This window comes from Morone saxatilis, unplaced genomic scaffold (assembly GCF_004916995.1).
Source record: "Morone saxatilis isolate NCDOM2014 unplaced genomic scaffold, NCSU_SB_2.0 Contig12, whole genome shotgun sequence".
Taxonomy (NCBI): Eukaryota; Metazoa; Chordata; class Actinopteri; family Moronidae; genus Morone; species Morone saxatilis.
In genome coordinates this window covers 9,291,300-9,309,936 of record NW_023339674.1, presented here as the reverse complement: position 1 = coordinate 9,309,936, position 18,637 = coordinate 9,291,300, and the positions used below count along the sequence as shown (strand labels likewise).

The 18,637-nt window shown below is 38.5% G+C and overlaps 1 protein-coding gene across 5 annotated transcripts in view; it reads left to right on the top strand.

Moving 5' to 3' along the window:
• The first annotated feature begins 1,794 nt into the window (after window positions 1–1,794).
• The window catches only part of dazap1 (DAZ associated protein 1), a 20,576-nt gene continuing 3,733 nt past the window's right edge, over window positions 1,795–18,637 (top strand). For 2 of the 5 annotated variants that reach the window (XM_035653068.1, XM_035653066.1), the window contains exons 1-11: window positions 1,795–1,938; window positions 2,968–3,008; window positions 4,863–5,029; window positions 5,539–5,604; window positions 6,794–6,901; window positions 7,131–7,179; window positions 11,581–11,663; window positions 14,829–14,976; window positions 15,214–15,246; window positions 16,209–16,358; window positions 17,149–17,313. In XM_035653068.1, coding sequence (XP_035508961.1) covers window positions 1,907–1,938; window positions 2,968–3,008; window positions 4,863–5,029; window positions 5,539–5,604; window positions 6,794–6,901; window positions 7,131–7,179; window positions 11,581–11,663; window positions 14,829–14,976; window positions 15,214–15,246; window positions 16,209–16,358; window positions 17,149–17,313 — 1,042 coding nt within the window. In that variant the 5' untranslated portion in view covers window positions 1,795–1,906. Of the gene's footprint in view, window positions 1,939–2,967; window positions 3,009–4,862; window positions 5,030–5,538; window positions 5,605–6,793; window positions 6,902–7,130; window positions 7,180–11,580; window positions 11,664–14,828; window positions 14,977–15,213; window positions 15,247–16,187; window positions 16,359–17,148; window positions 17,314–18,637 lie in introns of all 5 variants that reach the window. The other 3 variants (XM_035653067.1, XM_035653064.1, XM_035653065.1) reach the window with 2 other exon arrangements.

Here is an 18,637-nt window from a genome sequence, read left to right as displayed (position 1 = left end):
TTTTTTTCCTTGATAGGGGACTTAATGAAGTGTGACCCTAAATAGATGATATTAAACAGTGATATAAACAAGTGATTATATAAATTGATATACACGTGATATAAATGAATATAAACAGTGATATATAAATGATTATAAATGATAGTAAAACAGTGATATATATAATGATATAAACAGTGAATATATAAATGATAGAAAACAGTGATATAAACATGATTAAAAGAGGTGATATATTAAATGAATATGATAATGATATAAAGCGTGATTATAAATGATATATAAAATGATATAACAGTGATATATATAATGGATACGGATAAATAGTGATATAAAATGATTATAAATGATATTAATGAATATTAAAGTTAACAGTGATATAAAGAGTGATAAACAGGTGAATATAAATGATACTACACAGTGATAATAAATTGATATAAAAGTGGATATATAATGAATATAAATGATATATAAATGAATATAAAGCAGTGATATATAAATGATATAAACAGTGATATATAATGATATAAAACAGTGGATATATAAATGATATAAAGAGTGATATTAAAATGATATTATAAATGATAATAAACGGTGATATATAAATGATTATATAAATGATAATTAACACAGTGATATATAAATGAATATAAACAGTGATATATAAATGAATTATAAATGATGACTAAAATGATATAAAGAGTGATATAAACAGTGATATAAAGAGTGATAAACAGTGATATAAGTGATATAAATGAATAAAGAGTGATATAAAGAGTGATATACACAGTGATATAAAGAGTGATAGTATTAAAGAGTTGGATATAAACAGTGATATTCATAAATGATATAAATGATATAAGAGTATATATAAGAGTGATATAAAGAGTGATATATAAATGATATAAAGAGTGATATATAAAGAGTGATATAAACAGTGATATATAATGGATATAAATGATATATAAAGAGTGATATAATAAAGAGTGATATAAAGAGTTGATATAAAGATGATATATAAAGAGTGATATAAAGAGTGGATACTAAATGATATAAAGAGTGATATAAAGAAAGTGATATAAACAGTGATAATAAAGAGTGGATATAAAGAGTGATATAAAGATTGATATAAACAGGTGATATATAAACAGTGATATATAAATTGATTATAAAGAGTGATATAAAGAGTGATATAAACAGTGATATTAGTAAACAGTGATATAGTAATGATATAAATGATATAAAGAGTGATATATAAAGAGTGATATATAAAGAGTGATATATAAATGAAGTGATATAAACAGTAGATATATAAACAGTGATAAGAGTGGATATATAAAGAGTGATATATAAAGAGTGATATAAAGAGTGATAATATAAATGATATAAACAGTGATATATAAATGATATAAATGATATAAAAGATGATATATAAAGAGTGATGTATATAAAGAGTGATATATAAACAGTGATAAAAAGGAGTGATATAAACAGTGATATATAAAATGATATAAATGATATATAAAGAGTGATATATAAATGATATATAAAGAGTGATATATAAGAGTGATATATAAAGAGTGATATACTAAACAGTGATATATAAACATGATATATAAAATGAATAAATGAATAAAGCAGTGATGATTAGTAAAGATTGATAATAAATGATATAAACAGTTGATAATATAAATGATATAAATGATAATAAGATGATATATAAAGAGTGATATATAAAGAGTGTAATGTCCCTTTAAAGGCCGCGGCCCCCCGCAGCGTCGTCACTGCGCAGAGCAGTTTGAACCAAGAAGCGGAGTGACCTTCCTCCGCTCTCAGTCTGAGAGGGGCAGCACTGAAGCAATAAGCCGGTCACAGCTCCTACGGTCCCCCCCTGCTTTAGCCTCAGAAAATGAACAACAACTTAGTCGGAGATGAAGTCGGGTAAGATCCATTTAACGAAGCCTTTTCCCGCCGTTTGTTAGATCTTAACAATCTTGTCAACGTCTGTCATTTGACAGCTAACGTTAGCTAGCGAGCTAACGTTAGCTTTTTTTTTTTTTTAGTAACTTAGCGAGATCGCCAGCCTTTAAAAAAACAACAACAGAAAGTAGTGATTAAAGTAGCTCGACTGTTCGTGTGACTGCTGCCGGTGTCAGTCCGTGCTGCCGCCGCCGGGCTCGTTGAAGGGAGACTGTGTGAAAGTGCACTCACTTATTCACACCGCTGCTTCTGCGGTTAGCTCGCAGCTAGCTCAGGCTAACGTTTGCCAGCGAAGCGAAAGTCTCCTGGTCTCGACTTCCCCCGGTGTGAGGACGTTTAGCGGGCACTGCCGGGGGGACGGGATGGAGCATCCTCTGCCCCTGCACGTCTCCCACCAGCCGCAGTAAACACAGGCTTCACCGGGCGTTAATTAACTGGTTAATTAACTGGTTTGATGCTTTAAACTGAGAGCTAAACTTGCAGTTTTGTGGAGAGTTCACCGGTTCTCCCTCCCTCCCCTCAACCGCATGCAGTCGCTCTCCTCTCGGCTGTAACATCCTCCGGGTCTCCAGCAGAACCGGTGCCGGTGCCGGTGCTGGTCGGTGTGTAACTTACGTGGCAGGAGGTTCATTAAGAGAGAGCATTATTGTGGAGGCCGTGGCGTCAGAAAGCGTTAGATAAAACCTAAAAGTGACATCCACTGCAAGGACTGAGTCATATAAAGCAGTGTTATTTCAGCTGTGTGTGTGTGTGTGCTGCAGCTGCTTTGGTAGCAGCGTTGCCTCATGTTGTGTAATATCTGTGTACTTGGCTGTTTAGTCAGCTGTAGCTGTTGTTGTGGCTCTGAAACTGCTTTCAGTCTTCTCCAGTCTGCTGCTGTTGTTGTTGTTGTTTATTTATTTTAGTATTTTAAGGCCTCCGTACAGACAGAATCTCTCCATGGTTTGTTGTTGTCTTTGTGATGATGGCTTGTGTCTCTACTCTTTTCAGGAAACTTTTTGTGGGTGGGTTGGACTGGAGTACAACACAAGGTGAGTGACGCTGTTTAATTCACCTGTGAGGTGTTTTTTTGTTGTTGTTGTGATTAAAAGGGATTTTGTTTGTGTGACACCGATGTGGCTGCATGGATCTGCTGTTGTAGCTTGTTGGGACTCTTGTTTGAATAATAATCAGGTTATATTTTGCTATAAAACAGCTGGGCATTATTATTAAAATATAAATATTAGTGTTTTTACAGCTGCCTTCATATTAATATCGGTATATTTAGTGCATACAAGGTCTCTGACGGTATAAACTACTAATATAGCTACGGTGGTCTAACAAAGATCGTCTTGCTTTTTTATTATTTGATGAAATGTTGGCTGATTTAAATTGTCTTGTTCATATTATGTTATGTTTTATTAAGATAAAGGGCTCGTGGCTGTGTTAAGGCACCGTTAGGCACTGATGCGCGTCAGATTGGTTAATTTAGTAAAAAATAGAAACAAGCTTAGTGGAATAACATCTATATGCACTAAAGTCGGTCGTAAAACAAGCAGGCATCATATTGGCACCAGTAAAACGTAGATAAGTATGTAGCTCTAGTGTCACGCTGTTATAATAACTACATCATTCCAGTAATTAAAACATTATTTAATTGTAATACGGTCGAATGCATGATGCAAATCACAGAAGCTGCAGTTCTTTGATAAAGGTTGAACGTTATAGTGCTGCAGAGAATCCCTGGCCTACAAATGTTGCTCTCCAAAAGTAAGAAAACACGTTTGTTTGGTACACACCCCAAAATATGTCACATCATGATTTAAATAGTGAAAATCGTTCACACACTAATGGTGACTCGTATCACAGCATGTGTCAGAGTAACCACAGTGTGACGTTTGAACCGTGACGTTTATTAAACATCGATACTGATACCGCCTTAACATCACGATATGACATTAAACGGACTAAATAATAGAAGCGTGTAACGTTATACTATATACTATATAGGTATATTATATATAGTTCAGCTGTACTTCACGCAGATAGTGTAGAGTCTATTTGTGGCGGCTGTTTCTCTGTATTAACACAGTTTGATTGTCTCCCTGTTCACATCACTGATGGTGAGTTACAAACCGGGAACACTGGTGCTAGACTTCAGTGTTATACCGTCCACATCGTCCTCTCATGCAGACTTGCCCAGAGATGGTCTGGTTCGTCTAAAGCACTTTACTGGCTCGTGCTCGGTGGGTAATTGTGTAACTTTGCACAAGGGCTTGCCTGTGTTAACAGCACTGTTAACATTAATATCTGAACCACAGCGCTGTGTAACTCTCAGCTTGTTTCCCTGGCGATGCCCCAGGGCTTCCCAGCAATGAGAAAAGCAATTACGATAACTCTCTTCCAAAGTGAGTCCTCATTTGTTCAAACTTGCACGCCTTGCTTCTGTGGGCGTGTGCGGGCGTTACAGTCGTTGTACATCGAGTGCTACGTAACACGGCGGTGGGTCAGTGCTGTGTTTGCTCTGCGTGTCGGTATGTGGCTGAAATGTCGACTGTGTTAGGTTTTTAAATAAAAATAAAAAAGAACAATTCACTATATTCTGCCATAAGATAAACCAAGGTCACTGAATGACTTGTAGTGTTCCCTGTGCAGTTTTATGGAGAGCTGCTTGTGGGGTTTTTTTTTTTTTTTTCCACACCTGTTTTGGTCCCAGTTACACTTTTAGTGCAGGTTTGAAGTGCTGAAGATGTTTTCTCAGCGTCATTTATCATAATGAGAGAGTTCTATAAATCATGACTGCACTTCTTTGTGTTCAGGAGGAGAGCTGGGCTGATTATATTTGCAGTATGTTTCTGTGTTTTATGAAGCAGCCGTGTTTAATTTTAATTTCTTTCTTTTCTCAGAGACACTGAGAAACTACTTCTCACAGTATGGGGAAGTAGTAGATTGTGTCATCATGAAGGACAAAACTACAAATCAGTCGCGAGGCTTCGGCTTTGTCAAATTCAAAGACCCCAACTGTGTACGGACAGTGCTGGAGACAAAGCCACATAATCTTGATGGAAGAAATGTGAGTATTTTGAATCAAAGGAGCAGATAGTCAAATCAACTCGAGTAATCTGCCCGCGCTTTTTGTGAGCAATGTGCAAAACCTCGTCCCGTATTTCATCATCCAGAGTAGTTAGAAGTTATTCAAGGAGAAGTGCAGTTTCGCTTTAGGTTGTTCCTGCTTGCAGACATTAGTACAGATAGTTTTTTTTGCAGACATTTGTTTGCTTAACAAGACTTACCTGTTCAAAGTCAAATGAGCTAAACCGGCAGTTTAACTCGTGTTTCTCTGAGCTGGCTGCACTCAGCTCCCTATGAAAGACATATTGCCTCCTTTGTTCTGTTAACGGAGGCGGAGAAGGGCGTAAAATTTTATTGGCTACATATTTAAATGACGTGTCAGTACATATGTTGCACTGTTGTGTGACGCCAGCCAATACACCGTAATGGATTCAGTGAAGAAGAACATTTGAAGGTGCCTTTATTAATTGGTGCTGATGTCAAACGTGTTCTCTCTGTTTCTGCTGTCAGATTGACCCGAAGCCATGCACCCCCAGAGGAATGCAACCTGAAAAGTCTCGAACCAAGGAGGGCTGGGTAAGAGGACTCCTTTTTCTGCTGGGGAGGCTAGGCTAGGTGTTTTCAGGCCGTCAGTCTCTCCATACCCTCCTCCTGAGGTTGGACTTTCTTTATCACGGGTCATGAGGAGACCTTGAGCTTCATTTATAAAAACACTCTGACCTAAATCTCTTTCTTTTCATCAAAGAAATGACCACAGTGTGCAGCCTTCATACATTTGAGAACGCTGGAAATTACTTTGGGGTTTTGGTAAATCACAGGAGCATTAAAGAATCTATGGCTTGTTTTGACCTTTATTTGTGATCAAGGGGCTGCAGCAATATCAGCAGATATCTGGTGCAGTTTACTGGAATTGACTCATAATAAGGTCACATTTTTTCCAAATGTAACAGAAATGACTCACGAAGAGGTCATAAAGCCTGTATCACCGTGCTAAATATTGTAATTATAATAACACTTCTATGTTCTGTTTATGAACAGTTTTCTTGATTTTTGAATATTTAGAAATGTGTTGTTTTTATAATGCTCTCGCTCACTGAATAAGGATGAGAAAACACAAGTAGGTTCAGAGACGAGTAGGCTGGTGTGGTGCAGAAATCTGCTTCTTTTCTTTCTTTTTTTTTTGAAAGGCAGGAAACTCTGCACCAACTTGGGTAATTTGTGGGCTGATCAACAATGCTATCTAGCCACTGCAGATCTATTATAGACATGTTGTCCCTTTGGGCAGCAAAGATTTTAGTTATTGCACCTTTGCTGTCAGTAAAACAATTTTATAAGTCACATATTTGGCTACAAGCATAGATTGTAAGTCAGAAGCTTTTATAAATGAGGCTCTTTCCCTGGTACTGGAACTCCTTTCACTGAATTTAAGTCGCGTAGCTGCAACTGAATGTTTTACTAACAAAGCAGAAGATGTAATTGTTAAAAATCATTATTGTCGTAAGCAGCCTCCAGCCTTTTACAGCATGAGTGCAGTGCACAGCAATGGTGAGATGCTTAGTGGTTGAGAGTGAGTGGAGGAAGCCGTGCTCTCTGATCTGTGGAGACTAGTGTTTGCATTGACATGACATGTTAAGAATTATACCCCAGGGCAAGAGGAGAACCTAATTTCTTCTGCACTGTCTGAATAGATGATGGCTAACTGGCCCCTTCCCAGAGTGATCCTTTAACAGACATTGAAATCCATACACTCCCTGTTTTCTTTCAGAAGGGCAGCAAAGCAGATAGCAATAAATCAAAGAAGATATTTGTAGGTGGAATCCCCCATAACTGCGGCGAGCCTGAACTCAGGGACTATTTCAATAGATTCGGAGTGGTGAGTATTACCATGTGCACAATGCAAGTCAGTTCATATCGTCATTAAGACTGCTTGAATGGGTGTGACATTGAACAGGGTCAATACTACAATAAAAATTTAAATTTACAGGGATGGGATAGGACAATTAATTATTTGTCCAAATTGAGGCAGAATATTTAATTGGACTAAGAACGGACCCTGTCTGGTTTTCTAAATGGAGCCACTGTTTCCCTTTGTCCCATTCAAGGTCACAGAGGTGGTAATGATCTATGATGCGGAGAAGCAGAGGCCCCGAGGTAAAAGCTGATCCCGTTTTTTCTCTCCCCTCTCCATACCTTACCATCTTAAATCTCATGACAAACTATTCCGGCCCAAAGAGAAAAAAAAAAAAAGCCCATTCAGCTCCACATATTCAATTCAATTTAACCACTGTCACCCAGAACAGGAATTTCGTGTATGGTTAAAACGCACAATAAAACACACAGAAGCATGTTAAATAAAACCTTACATACCGACTCACCACAGCGTGCATAAAATGGAAAATGTAACTTGACATTTCTAGAGGTGGAATGAAAAGCTTAGTGTGACGTGAAATACACTGGTCTCCTGTGAAATCCATGAAATTCTTTAAACACCTTCAGTTTGTGATGCTTCTGAATTTGTGCAATGTTGCGTATAATTCGGTCACATAATACAACAGTAGATGGCACCTTTTTAAAACCACGTCTCAGCCTTTGTCACAGGCTAGAAACCTGAAAATTGTTAAATCGCAGGCTCTGATTTGGACTGATGCAGTGTCCTTAATGACCTTGTGCGACAACATGAGTCTGTTAAATATACTGTTTTCAGAAAAGAGCAAAGAGAGAAGCTACGTTAAAAGCCTTCAGTCAAGAATATTGGTTAAAACACGGATTAGTTTCGACCTTACAAGGTCTTCATCGGGGTGGAAATAGTAGAAACCTTTAAGAGAAACCTGGACTTTCTACATGGGTTATGTTATTGTTGGGGTGATTATAAAAATGTATTATTCTAACTAACGGAGCACAGAGGGTCCTCATAAATGTTATAAAGCCTCAGAGGAAGATTCAAACAGCTCAGTGAAACATTCAGATGTCTTTGAGGATGTATGAATTTTTAGGTTTAAGTCCACTAATATCTGATGTTTAAAAACACTAGTCAGTAGTAGTGCCCATATGTTTTCCATTTTTTTTTGCCTTTTCATGCCTTTATTGATAGAGACAGCTGCAGATAGACAGGAAAGGTGGGTAGAGAGAGAGAGAGAGGGGATGACACGCAGAAAAGGCCCCAGTAGTGCCCATATGAACATTGATGTTAATCATCCCTCCTGTTCATAGGACTTCCCTTCCTAACATGTTTCCAGTGTAAGTTATTTAAATCGGTGGTTCCCAACCTGAGGGTCAGGACCCGCATTAGGGGTCACCAAAGCTTCATGGGGTGTTGTAAGGCCTTCTTGATTTTAAGGGGCTTTAAAATAAATATAAAATATATCCAGTAGGTCTATATCTCAGCAGTTCATTCTTTTCTGTGAAACTAAAATGAAATTACGTTTAAATTTAAGATTGTTATTCAAGATCAAGGACTTTGAAGAGACAAGCTATAATTCATCGAGCCTTCACACTCTGCTAAACAGCCTCGTTCTGCATTAGAAAAGTAAGCGGTTAAAATAACCAAAGTGCTACTAGAACAATGGCCAAGTGTCAGGGAGAAGAAAACACTGAATTTGTCAAATAAGAAGCATATTAATTATGTATGACTGATAAAAAAAAAAACAATACAGACAAAGAATTGTATAAAAAGACCCTAAAAATATTCAGTAATCGTAATATAATATGAAATATCCATAAAATGCTACTTATTCAGGGTTTGTCAGTGTACTACTTTAGGGGTGCCCTTAGGGAAAAAGGTTGGGAACCACTGATTAACACCATCAAAGATAAAAAAGAAAAGAAGTAGGGATGCCTGTTTGTCCCTACAGTAAAGCAGAATTCAATACAACTACAAGATGTATCATGTTTATTATTTTATTTAAGAGTGTAACGCCTAAACCTTTTCTCTACTAGAAAGTATCTCCATAAAAACGTATTGGATACAAGAGGTTCATCTGATTAGAAAGTTTGTTTAAAAGGCGTCGAGGAAGACAAAGGAACTGAAGGAGAGAAGACGGATTGTAGGAAAGTAGGTGCTCCAAAAAGTACAGTACTTTATCACAACATGCAACTGGCATATTGAGCACAGTTTGAGTGTCTAAGGGAGGATTTGTCCTTCAAAGTAGCTGCTTTCTGCCCAAACACTGAAGGTGAACATTACATTGTTATCACTAGAACAATGGGATCATTTAACAAGGTTTTTACATTTCCTTTTGCTATTTCAAAAAGTCTCTCTAACCTATTTCCTCACAGAAGAAATTGGTAGACGTTTTTTAAAAATATAACAAAGTCAGTTTAATCATGAATGTGTCATGAGTTTATGACATGCTCTGACACTTTTAGCATGGATGGCCTCACTGGGAATCAGACCCCACGCCACCGGCAGTGTTGGTGTCAGACTCTGCCTGCTGAGTTACAGCCACAGCTGTTTCATCTGCATTCGTCCTACATAGCAACGATGCAGCGGCCACTGACCCACAACATGTTATAACTGCTCCTCCTTCAAAACCCCCATTCATTCTCTATTGGGAGAAACCCAGAATAGTTTGTCATTGGAATTTAACATGATGTATTGTACCAGTAACAACCATTACATAATCTTTAATAGTATAATCAGTTTCTTTTACTAAAACCATTAGACTTTCAACGTTGGAATAAGTTTTCTTTACCTTGATTTAGACGTAACTGATACATGTATCTTAAATGGCATAGTATGTGTTTTCCCATATGTAGAAAGTTAAGTATTTTTGTAAGTAAGCCCTTTTCTATTTTTCTTTCTTCTGTCCCCCTTCTCCTTGTGAATGGTTTGAATGTGATTAACGGTGTCTCTTAAGATTTGTCTTTTCTCCTTTAGGTTACTGTGCATTGACTGGTAGCACAGAGGTACAGGCCAAATGTAAAAGCACCCAAATTTATTACTTGGTCAGAATGGGGCGTAGACAAAGTTACATCAAATTGTGAAATAGGCTGAAGGATTACCTGTTGGCGGTTACTAAAGAGAGAGAATTTGTTTGAGGATTTTATCTCCAGGTTATGCAGCAATTTGAATTTGAATTCTTGTGTTTGATGGAAAAAAAGACACCTGACATGATTGTTATTTTTTTAAAAGCAGGAGGTTTAGTTGGAGGATGATGTTGACAGACAATATCAGAGAATATCAGACCTTTATCTCAAAAATAGAGACCAGTCAGTGCTTCGTTTATCAGACCATTTTCCTATATAATATAATTATAGAGAGAATAAATGATTAGAGGTGCAACAAACATTTTCATTATCGATTCAGTGACATTTATTTTATTATCAGAATTGTTGTAGATTAATTTCCTGTTAATTGACTGATCGGTTATCAAATAGTTGTTGCAGATCTATGAATGATCCCAGTTTTACGTCCAACATTTTTAGTTTCATCAAAAAGTCTTCAACTTGAATGTAACCACGTCACCGTGACCAGGATATGTCAAACTCTTTAATGTGTCAATTTTGGTTTTAAATTTAGATTAAGGACGGGTCATTGACAGATGTTATTATTAGCAATAGATCATGAGGCTTGGGGAACGGTTGGCATGGGTACTAGAGGTCTCTAAAATCTCAGTTGTCTCGTAGGACGTTTAATTGGATTCAGGTTAGGTCCCCAAGTAGAGTTGTGCACACAACCCAATTCTGCCACAGCGGAAAGTTAATCAAATTGAAAGTAGATCACTGCAACGCGGTACAGGCTGCTGACGCTCTCAAAAGTTCTGTTCCAGATAGTCTATAGATGAAAAGCTTTACTGAGAGGTTGGCGTGGCCAAAACCTTGGACCAAAAAGTTCTATAGAGAGTTTTTGCGCCCTTGTTGATGAACTTTGTGTATCCCCCATGAAAACTCGATCAAAATCAGCAACTCGCCGCTTTGGGAAACCAGTTCTGGCCTATATCTTTGTGTTACCGTTGTGAGCAATATTTTAATTGTCCATTTTAGGCTTATCCTGGCTGACTCAAAAGTAAAATACTGAATTTGGGAAAGCTTGGAGAAAGCTTTAGGCATTCTACAGTTTGTGTTTCTCCATATTTTTGTGATGCATTAACAATGGCTGCTGCGAGTGTGTGCTCCACAGCAATATACCAAGGGACAGATCAAGGTGGGGTTTGGATGAAACGGCATGAAGTAACAAAATGTAGTATTTGTCCAATTGGCATTCATCAACGTTAGTGGGGTTGAAAGATGGACTTAATTGACTTTTCTTCTGTGACATTTCACATTAAAATCAAATGCTGCACTCATCAGTCTTCATGTTTAGCAGTTAAGAAGTCATGTGTTGTTACATTCACAAAATATTTCACTGCACAGTAAAGAGAGAAGTTTCCTTCAATCCCCCAGGCTTTTAGTCTTGGATTTGTGTTGTTCTACGAGTCTGCGACATCATCCGAACCCCAGGAGCCTCTTGCTCAGTCTTGACGGATCCTCACTCTGCTGAAGCCCAATACTGTTCTTCATCTTGTGTTGTCACAACCCCCCTGCTACCTTGATTCACTCTTGGTCGTTGGCTAGGTTTTGGATTTATTACTTTCGAGGCCGAACAATCAGTGGACCAGGCTGTCAACATGCATTTTCACGACATCATGGGCAAAAAAGTGTGTAGTTGTAGTTTTATTTTACCCTTAAGATCAAACAGAGGCTTGGGCGACAGACCAGTCATACTATGATGCTGTGTTATTTCTCAGAGCTCATTTTCCAGTGGCTTCCCATTAGTGCCTGTAGCATCATATAGCACAAAGTTAGCCCTTGACATATTAAAATGATCAGGCCACTAAATTAATTAACTCGTCCTATTATTATTTATTAATATTGATCTAAACAGAGTCTACCCTTGCACTTAAAGCTATGTCTTATAGTTTCCAAAGGCACAATGAGCCTTCACAAACGCTGTTATATTACAGTTTCTATTGTCGCCCAAGGCTTTGTTTAAATTGACCACTCCTTTAGGATGTCTTAACAAATTAGATTGTACTTAAAATATTAAAAAATTACATTATTTTCAGTTTTTTTTGCAGAACCAAAAGAAACTCTAAAGTTAAGACTCCAAAGCTCAACGAATTTCAACGACTATAAATCACCTAAAGGATTGGTCCAATCAGTTCTGTTTCTTTTGTTTTCTGATATTTTGTTGGCAGGTCACTTACACGTCAACATGTTTTCTTTTTTCTTTTTGAAAAGTTAAAGAAAAAGCTCAACTCAGTGACCTCAGTTGAAGAATCTCCATACTGTGTCTGTCAGTTTCTCTAAATAACAAATGGCAGCTCTCTCTAAAATGCTGCTTAGGATGAGACACAAGTCTTAACAATAATATTTGCATGTCACTTTTTAGTGTTTGTTTTATCTCAGTGTGTGCACCAGATGGATGGGGTTTACTGCACAAAGACAATTCAGATAGTGTCAGGTAAGCTGTCCATCCGGGAAGAAACAATAAATTCACTGGTGTTATATATATTCAAGCACACCTCCTAACCTTCTGGCATTCCTTGTTTTATTCTATGCATGTGGCAAACACCACCCACCTGGCACCTCAGCTGAGTGAAACAAACCATTAAAAAAAAATTGGTAGTCCTGTAGTAAAATAAAGTGCTACTTGATACTTCTGGTTAGGATTGGGCCTGACACTTGGGTTTAAATGCATTTTTTAAAGCTCATATTCATTAACTACCTCCCCCCGTTTTCCCCCAGTAGACATTTTGTAATTAGCAGCTTTTAAACCAGTCTCCTTTCTGTCCTCCGTGCTGACAGTAATGATTTGTGGGCATAAGAAAATGATCAAAGTCAAACACTCAGTCTTATCATATCATTACATGTGTCTTCTTTCTAGTCCTGATCTTTACATGGCATTATTTAATCAAAGCAGCGTCCATTTTTACTAAAAATTGCTAATAATTGGGACGTTTCTGCATTTGCTAGAATAGTGAGAGCAGAACGAGTGTATTTTCTTTTTGGGATTTACGTCTTGATGAAGCCTGAGTTTCTGTAGGTGAAGCTCTCTTTGTCATGGGGATTTTTAAAAGTAATTTTTTTGTGCCCTTTTTATTTGGGAGTCATCAGTAGAAAGATGACAGAGAGAGATGGGGAATGACAAAGGTCCCTGGTTGGAGTTGAACCTGACACGTCGCAGTTCATCACCAGCTCAAACCACCTGACCCCCAGGAAATCCCTCCTCTGTTTGTTGTAAGCTATACTATAAATGAAAAGCATTACTTACATGTGTATCAATTAATAGTTTTCCCAGAGGAAAGCTACCAGACTTGTTTTGTAAAAAGCTTTCCTGAACCAGACCGATTTTTGTCACGCTAATCAATAATATTGAGTAACAACAGGAGACATTTTTATTGAAATGTCACCGATTATTGCATTAAAAAGATTATCCGAATCCCATTTCCTTGGTAAATGATTCAGCCCAACCTGTGTGCTCTCCAGTGGTACCTGCCCCCCTTGACTTTGCCCTGGTTTCCAGCAGGAATCAAGGCTCGACTTAATCCATTGTTCTTGACTTGACATTACCTTACGCTGGGACTTGAGGGAGGCTGGGAGATATGAGTTACAAAATTAGAAATTGGAGCACATCAAACTGTGGAACAAATCCCAGTTCTGCTGTTGGGGACTGTACAGAAGTCATGGTATCCATCACTCGTAGCTGTGATGCCCACGGGAGAAAGTGCTCAGGTAGCTGCCGGCGGCGGCGAGGCCACTGCCGGAAACATGTGCATGTAATTAGGTCGACAGAGAAGGAAGAGGGGAGGCTGGGGAAGGTGGCAACACCTTAAAGCTGGGAGGAATTTGTGATTCGTTTTCCTCCTGCAAGGTGACCCCAATAACTCAACCCCTCAGTCTATTTCTGGTTGGCTCCCCCTTAGTCTCAGCCTGTTTCCTTGCTCTGGTTAACTGCTGGTAGCTTTGCCTAGTTACAGCAAGGGAAGTTTTTGTTTTTGGGGCAATAAATGTATTTGACCCAAGGCATTAAACTGGATGATAACTATATGTAAAAGTCAAATTTAAGTAATGTAATGGATGGATAAAGTCAGTTTCTCAGTGTTGAGTGCACAAATCGACCATATAAAGCAACAATTTTCGGACTATTAGTCTTTTTTTTTTTTAAATTATTATATTTTAATTGAATCAGCAAAAATAAACTTGAGGTTACCTTGTCACTTGTGCTCAATTGAAAAAAATCTTTTCTCACGTCTGACACAGTATGAAGATTCAATTTTAGATTGACTGAAAAGACTGTTTATTTGTACTATCTGCATGTTTACCGTTATATATATTGTTAGAACCAAATTTCTCTCTACATCCATTTATCCCCCTAAAACTTATTCCAAATAAAATAAAAATGAGATTCTTTATAAGCGTTAGATGGAGAAAGGTAAGTCATGACCTTCCATTAGATGTCTTTATCATATATAGGGCAAAAAATAAAATAAATCTATGTTTCTCAGGTACATTTTTAAGAGGCTGTGATCTGGAGATGATGCGTTTCCAAAAACACCGTGTATCATTCTTTTCATTATGATTTTCTTTCTGCTTATATTTAGTACCTGAGACACATAGCTGTACAGCTCTCCTGTCTACACAGTAATATTAATTCACATAGTTGCCCCTCATTATTCTGATAAACATAAAGTGAAAGATTTTCAAACTGGCCCAAAATGTTGAGATTAAATAATCAGCGGTAGGACAGCTCTGCTAGGTGAGGGACTTCATGGACCTTATACTGGTGTTGCCAAATGTGCCCTCCTTGTCCCTTTGCCCAGGTGGAAGTGAAGAAGGCTGAACCACGCGACAGCAAAGCTCCTGGCCAGCTTGGCCCTGGCCAGTGGGCACCCAGGGGCATCTTGAGTGCAGCTAATGGTTGGACAACACAGCCTGCCCAGGGCTGGCAACAGCCTTACGGGCCACAGGGTGAGTGGGAAAAGGTCCTGGAGCTGAGCGAGTGAGGCTTGCCGTTTGGAGGACGGCGTAGTAGTAACTGTTTAAATGTGTTAAACCCACTGCTTTAGCAATAACCTTGTGCATGTAGGTCAGCGCTCGCACTCTCAGTTAAATGTTAAACTGGATTCTGTGAACATTTTACATTTCTGGCAACAGTTTTGTCTCCAGTCTAAAGTTTTTTTTTTGTTTTTTTTTCTCTTCCTGAAGGAGTGTGGGTGTCGACTACCGGCCAACCCATAGGTAGGTGTTTGACCTCCACTTGACAACACACAGAAAATATCTTTTCTTTCCATTTTAGTGAATTAGTTGGGGTTTTTATTTCTGCTTGTTGCATAACTGTGAATTGATAAAACTGCGGATAGATTTTGTGTCTTTGCCATGTGATCGTGTGCTAATCTTTAAGCGTTTATGTCACAGAAATGGGTTTGCACTCTGTGTGGCCAATAGCCTGATGACAGTTAACAGCACGTGTTATCACTGATTCATAATGGCTGAGGCTGCTGATAATTTGCTGCTTGAGACAGATGGCAGCCTTGAATAGATTCCAGCCTCCCCCTGGTATTGGTCAGGCTCGGTTTCATATCACCACCTCCGGGTCAACCTGCAATGCTCACTGCAGTGTCGGCCCGGCTCACTCAGTTTCATTGAGCCTCAGATTGTGTTCTGCAAAACCATTTATTTATCAACTTTATGTTATTCTGCTATTCAATAAGAGCATAACAGATTCAAACTGATGCAATTCAGATACAGTACATCATTGTTGTCTTTTTATAATTGAAATGTAAAATCTGATGAGTTAGTTCAACTTGTTTAATTGATTGATTGTAGTACAAGTTACTCAAGTATTAATTGTTAGGGTGACTTGGGTAAATTAGGTTTTACCAATTACATTCAGTTTATTAAACTAGTAAGTACATTACACTCATGCAGCATTTTTCCAAATATATTTCAATTGTGTTTAAGAAGAATTTCTTGTAATAAAGTAAGACTACTTCTTCGTACAAATGTTAGCACTTACTCAGTTCTCTTTCACTAAAGTTTGAGTTAAATTTACGTTAACTTACCACTGCTTTTATTAAGAAATGTTTTTAGTTTTTACACTAGCCTGTGAACTTAATTCAAGTTTTGTTTGTTTATATAAAACATGCATATATTTATGTCACAACATTTCTATAAAATAGATCTATTCTGTGTTGGAGCAGGCGGGTATGGACCTCCGTTATCGGCAGGTCGTGGAACCCCCACACAACCTCCGTCACCTTTCAACGCATTCCTGGTCACGACCCCGGCGGGCGGCTTTGCTGCACCTCAGGGCTACCCTCAGCAGGGCTACAGCACAGCACCTCAGTTTGGTCAGTAATACTGAAACACTCCCTCATTACACTTTGGTGTTTTGTTTACATCACTGCAAAGTGCTTACAGGTAATTTAGCATATCTAAATGAAGCACTGTGAATGTTTAGTTGTGTTTCTAGTTCACATTTATATCTCTAGAAGTTCCCTTCTTCAGAGCACCAAATCCTCACAATTGCATTTACATCATCAACACTGTAAACATTTTATAAGAAACATTTTTTAAACTTGTGTTAAATGTGTTAATTATATCTGTGTCAGGTTTTCCAGGCAGCTTTGCTGTTACTGTGGTTAGGGAGGAACCTCCACCTTATCAGACATGGACAGCATGACTAATAGATACCCAGCATTTCATGATATGTTGCTAAAAAGCCTGTAGGGGAAATAATTATTACCTTCCACTTATTAAACCTGTTAGCAGATAGCGAAATATTAGAGTGGGAAAGAACCCCAAAACAGTGGTTGTGTGTTGGCAGAATTGTCACAGTGTGATCTGGCAGCTGATATTTAAAAGACATGGCTCATACAACCTGTTTTTACAGCCTAAACTGAGGAAAGATTTGGTGAAGAAATTGATTAATACCTTTTAATAGTGGTGTTTTTTTTTACATTCAAAATGCAACTAAAAACTGAAGTCAAACTAATGGAAGATATTTTGTGTTTTACTCAGGAACACTAACGCTGGCTCAGGCCTTTGTACTCATACATAGTAAACCATCTGTGATAAATCACCACTAGGAAATGATCTTTAGGGGAAAGTCAGAGAAATGATCGTATTACTCTCCAACAGGTTACAGTTTCGGCACACCCCAAGCAGACCAGTATGCTCCACAGGTTCCTCCTCCGCCCACAACTCCAGGAACTGCTCCTCTGGGCTTTGCCCCCGCCACCACACCAACTCAGGACTTGAGCAAAGCTCCTACTGGGCAGCCTGACTTCCCTTATAGCCAGTATGGTAAGAAAAACATTGTGCATTGAGCAATTTGCTGCCCTTTTCTCTCCCATTTACTTTTTTAGTCACCCCTCAGCCCTGCCCATCTCCTTGGATATTTTACTGGATGCAAACTACAGCTCATTTAAGTGCATATCTACAACCCGTAGACAAGCAGGAGCTTGCTCTTGCTACCATTTAGCTTGAACAGCTACACATGCATACATGCTTCTTGCATACATGAACCCCCTCTGGCTCCACTGTGAAGATGCTGCTGAAGTTTCACCATATCCAGGAGTCTTCAGCAGTCATTTCTGTTTCCAGCTGAGCTGTGGATTGGTAAAAAGATTGGTAGGTCTTGGTAGGTTTGAATTAGATCATCCTGCCTTGCAATGTTTTTTTTCTTTTGTTTGTTTTGCATTTTTTTGTTTTGATTTTCAAGGGAGTGCAACCTTCTCCTGACAGACTGTTCTAGACATTTGACTTCAAATATTCCTCCCTTCTAATTACTCCCTCCTACACCTCCTCCTCTTCCTCCCTGTTGATGACTGTGCTGGCTTCTTTTCCTGGTCTTGGCACGATCGCCATAGAAGAGCACCAGCATGACAATATTATGCCCATGAAAACCCTATTTCTGGAATTAGGCATGTCCAACCTGCCAAGCTACCTATCAGAAATTCTCAACATGTCCATCAGTGTCCGATCAATCTCACTCCGGAGCTTTGCATGCTTGTCTGCAAAATGTAAACTTTGTCCCTCTGCCTTGTAAATACATGCAGATAGTAGTTAGAGTTGTTTTGACTAATGTGTGTGTAGGTTTTCACCTCCTGGTGGGCGTCTTTGTGGTCTTTGAGCTGGACTGTTAGTCTAGTCTAACATTACCTTTTGAACTGTGTTTGGCCAGGTTTCAGCTAGTGTGTAGGAAAAGTAAGACATTTCATCAAGCCACGCCATGTTAGGGGGTAGCTTCTCCAGTGACGTACTGTATACTCATGCAGGATTACGGGTTTGAGATCATGCTTAGAGCACAAATGGAGGCAGCAGGTTTTCAGCTCTGAACCAAAATGAAGACCGAGATACTGTGAAAACTAACCAGCATCCACGGAAAAGGAACCAGCTCAGTCTTCATTGAACACTCGCCCATTCAGTCACATGAGCACACAGTCGGATAAGAGTCAGATGTTCATTCAGAAGCTACATTCAGTTTTTTTTTTTTTTTTTGGCTGGCTGGTATTTTTCCTCTGACTTGGCTTACAGCTGCTTCACACTGCTGGATCTACATTTAAAGCACCAGTGTGTAGGATTTAGTGGCATCTAGCAGTGAAGTTGCAGATTGCAACCACTTGAA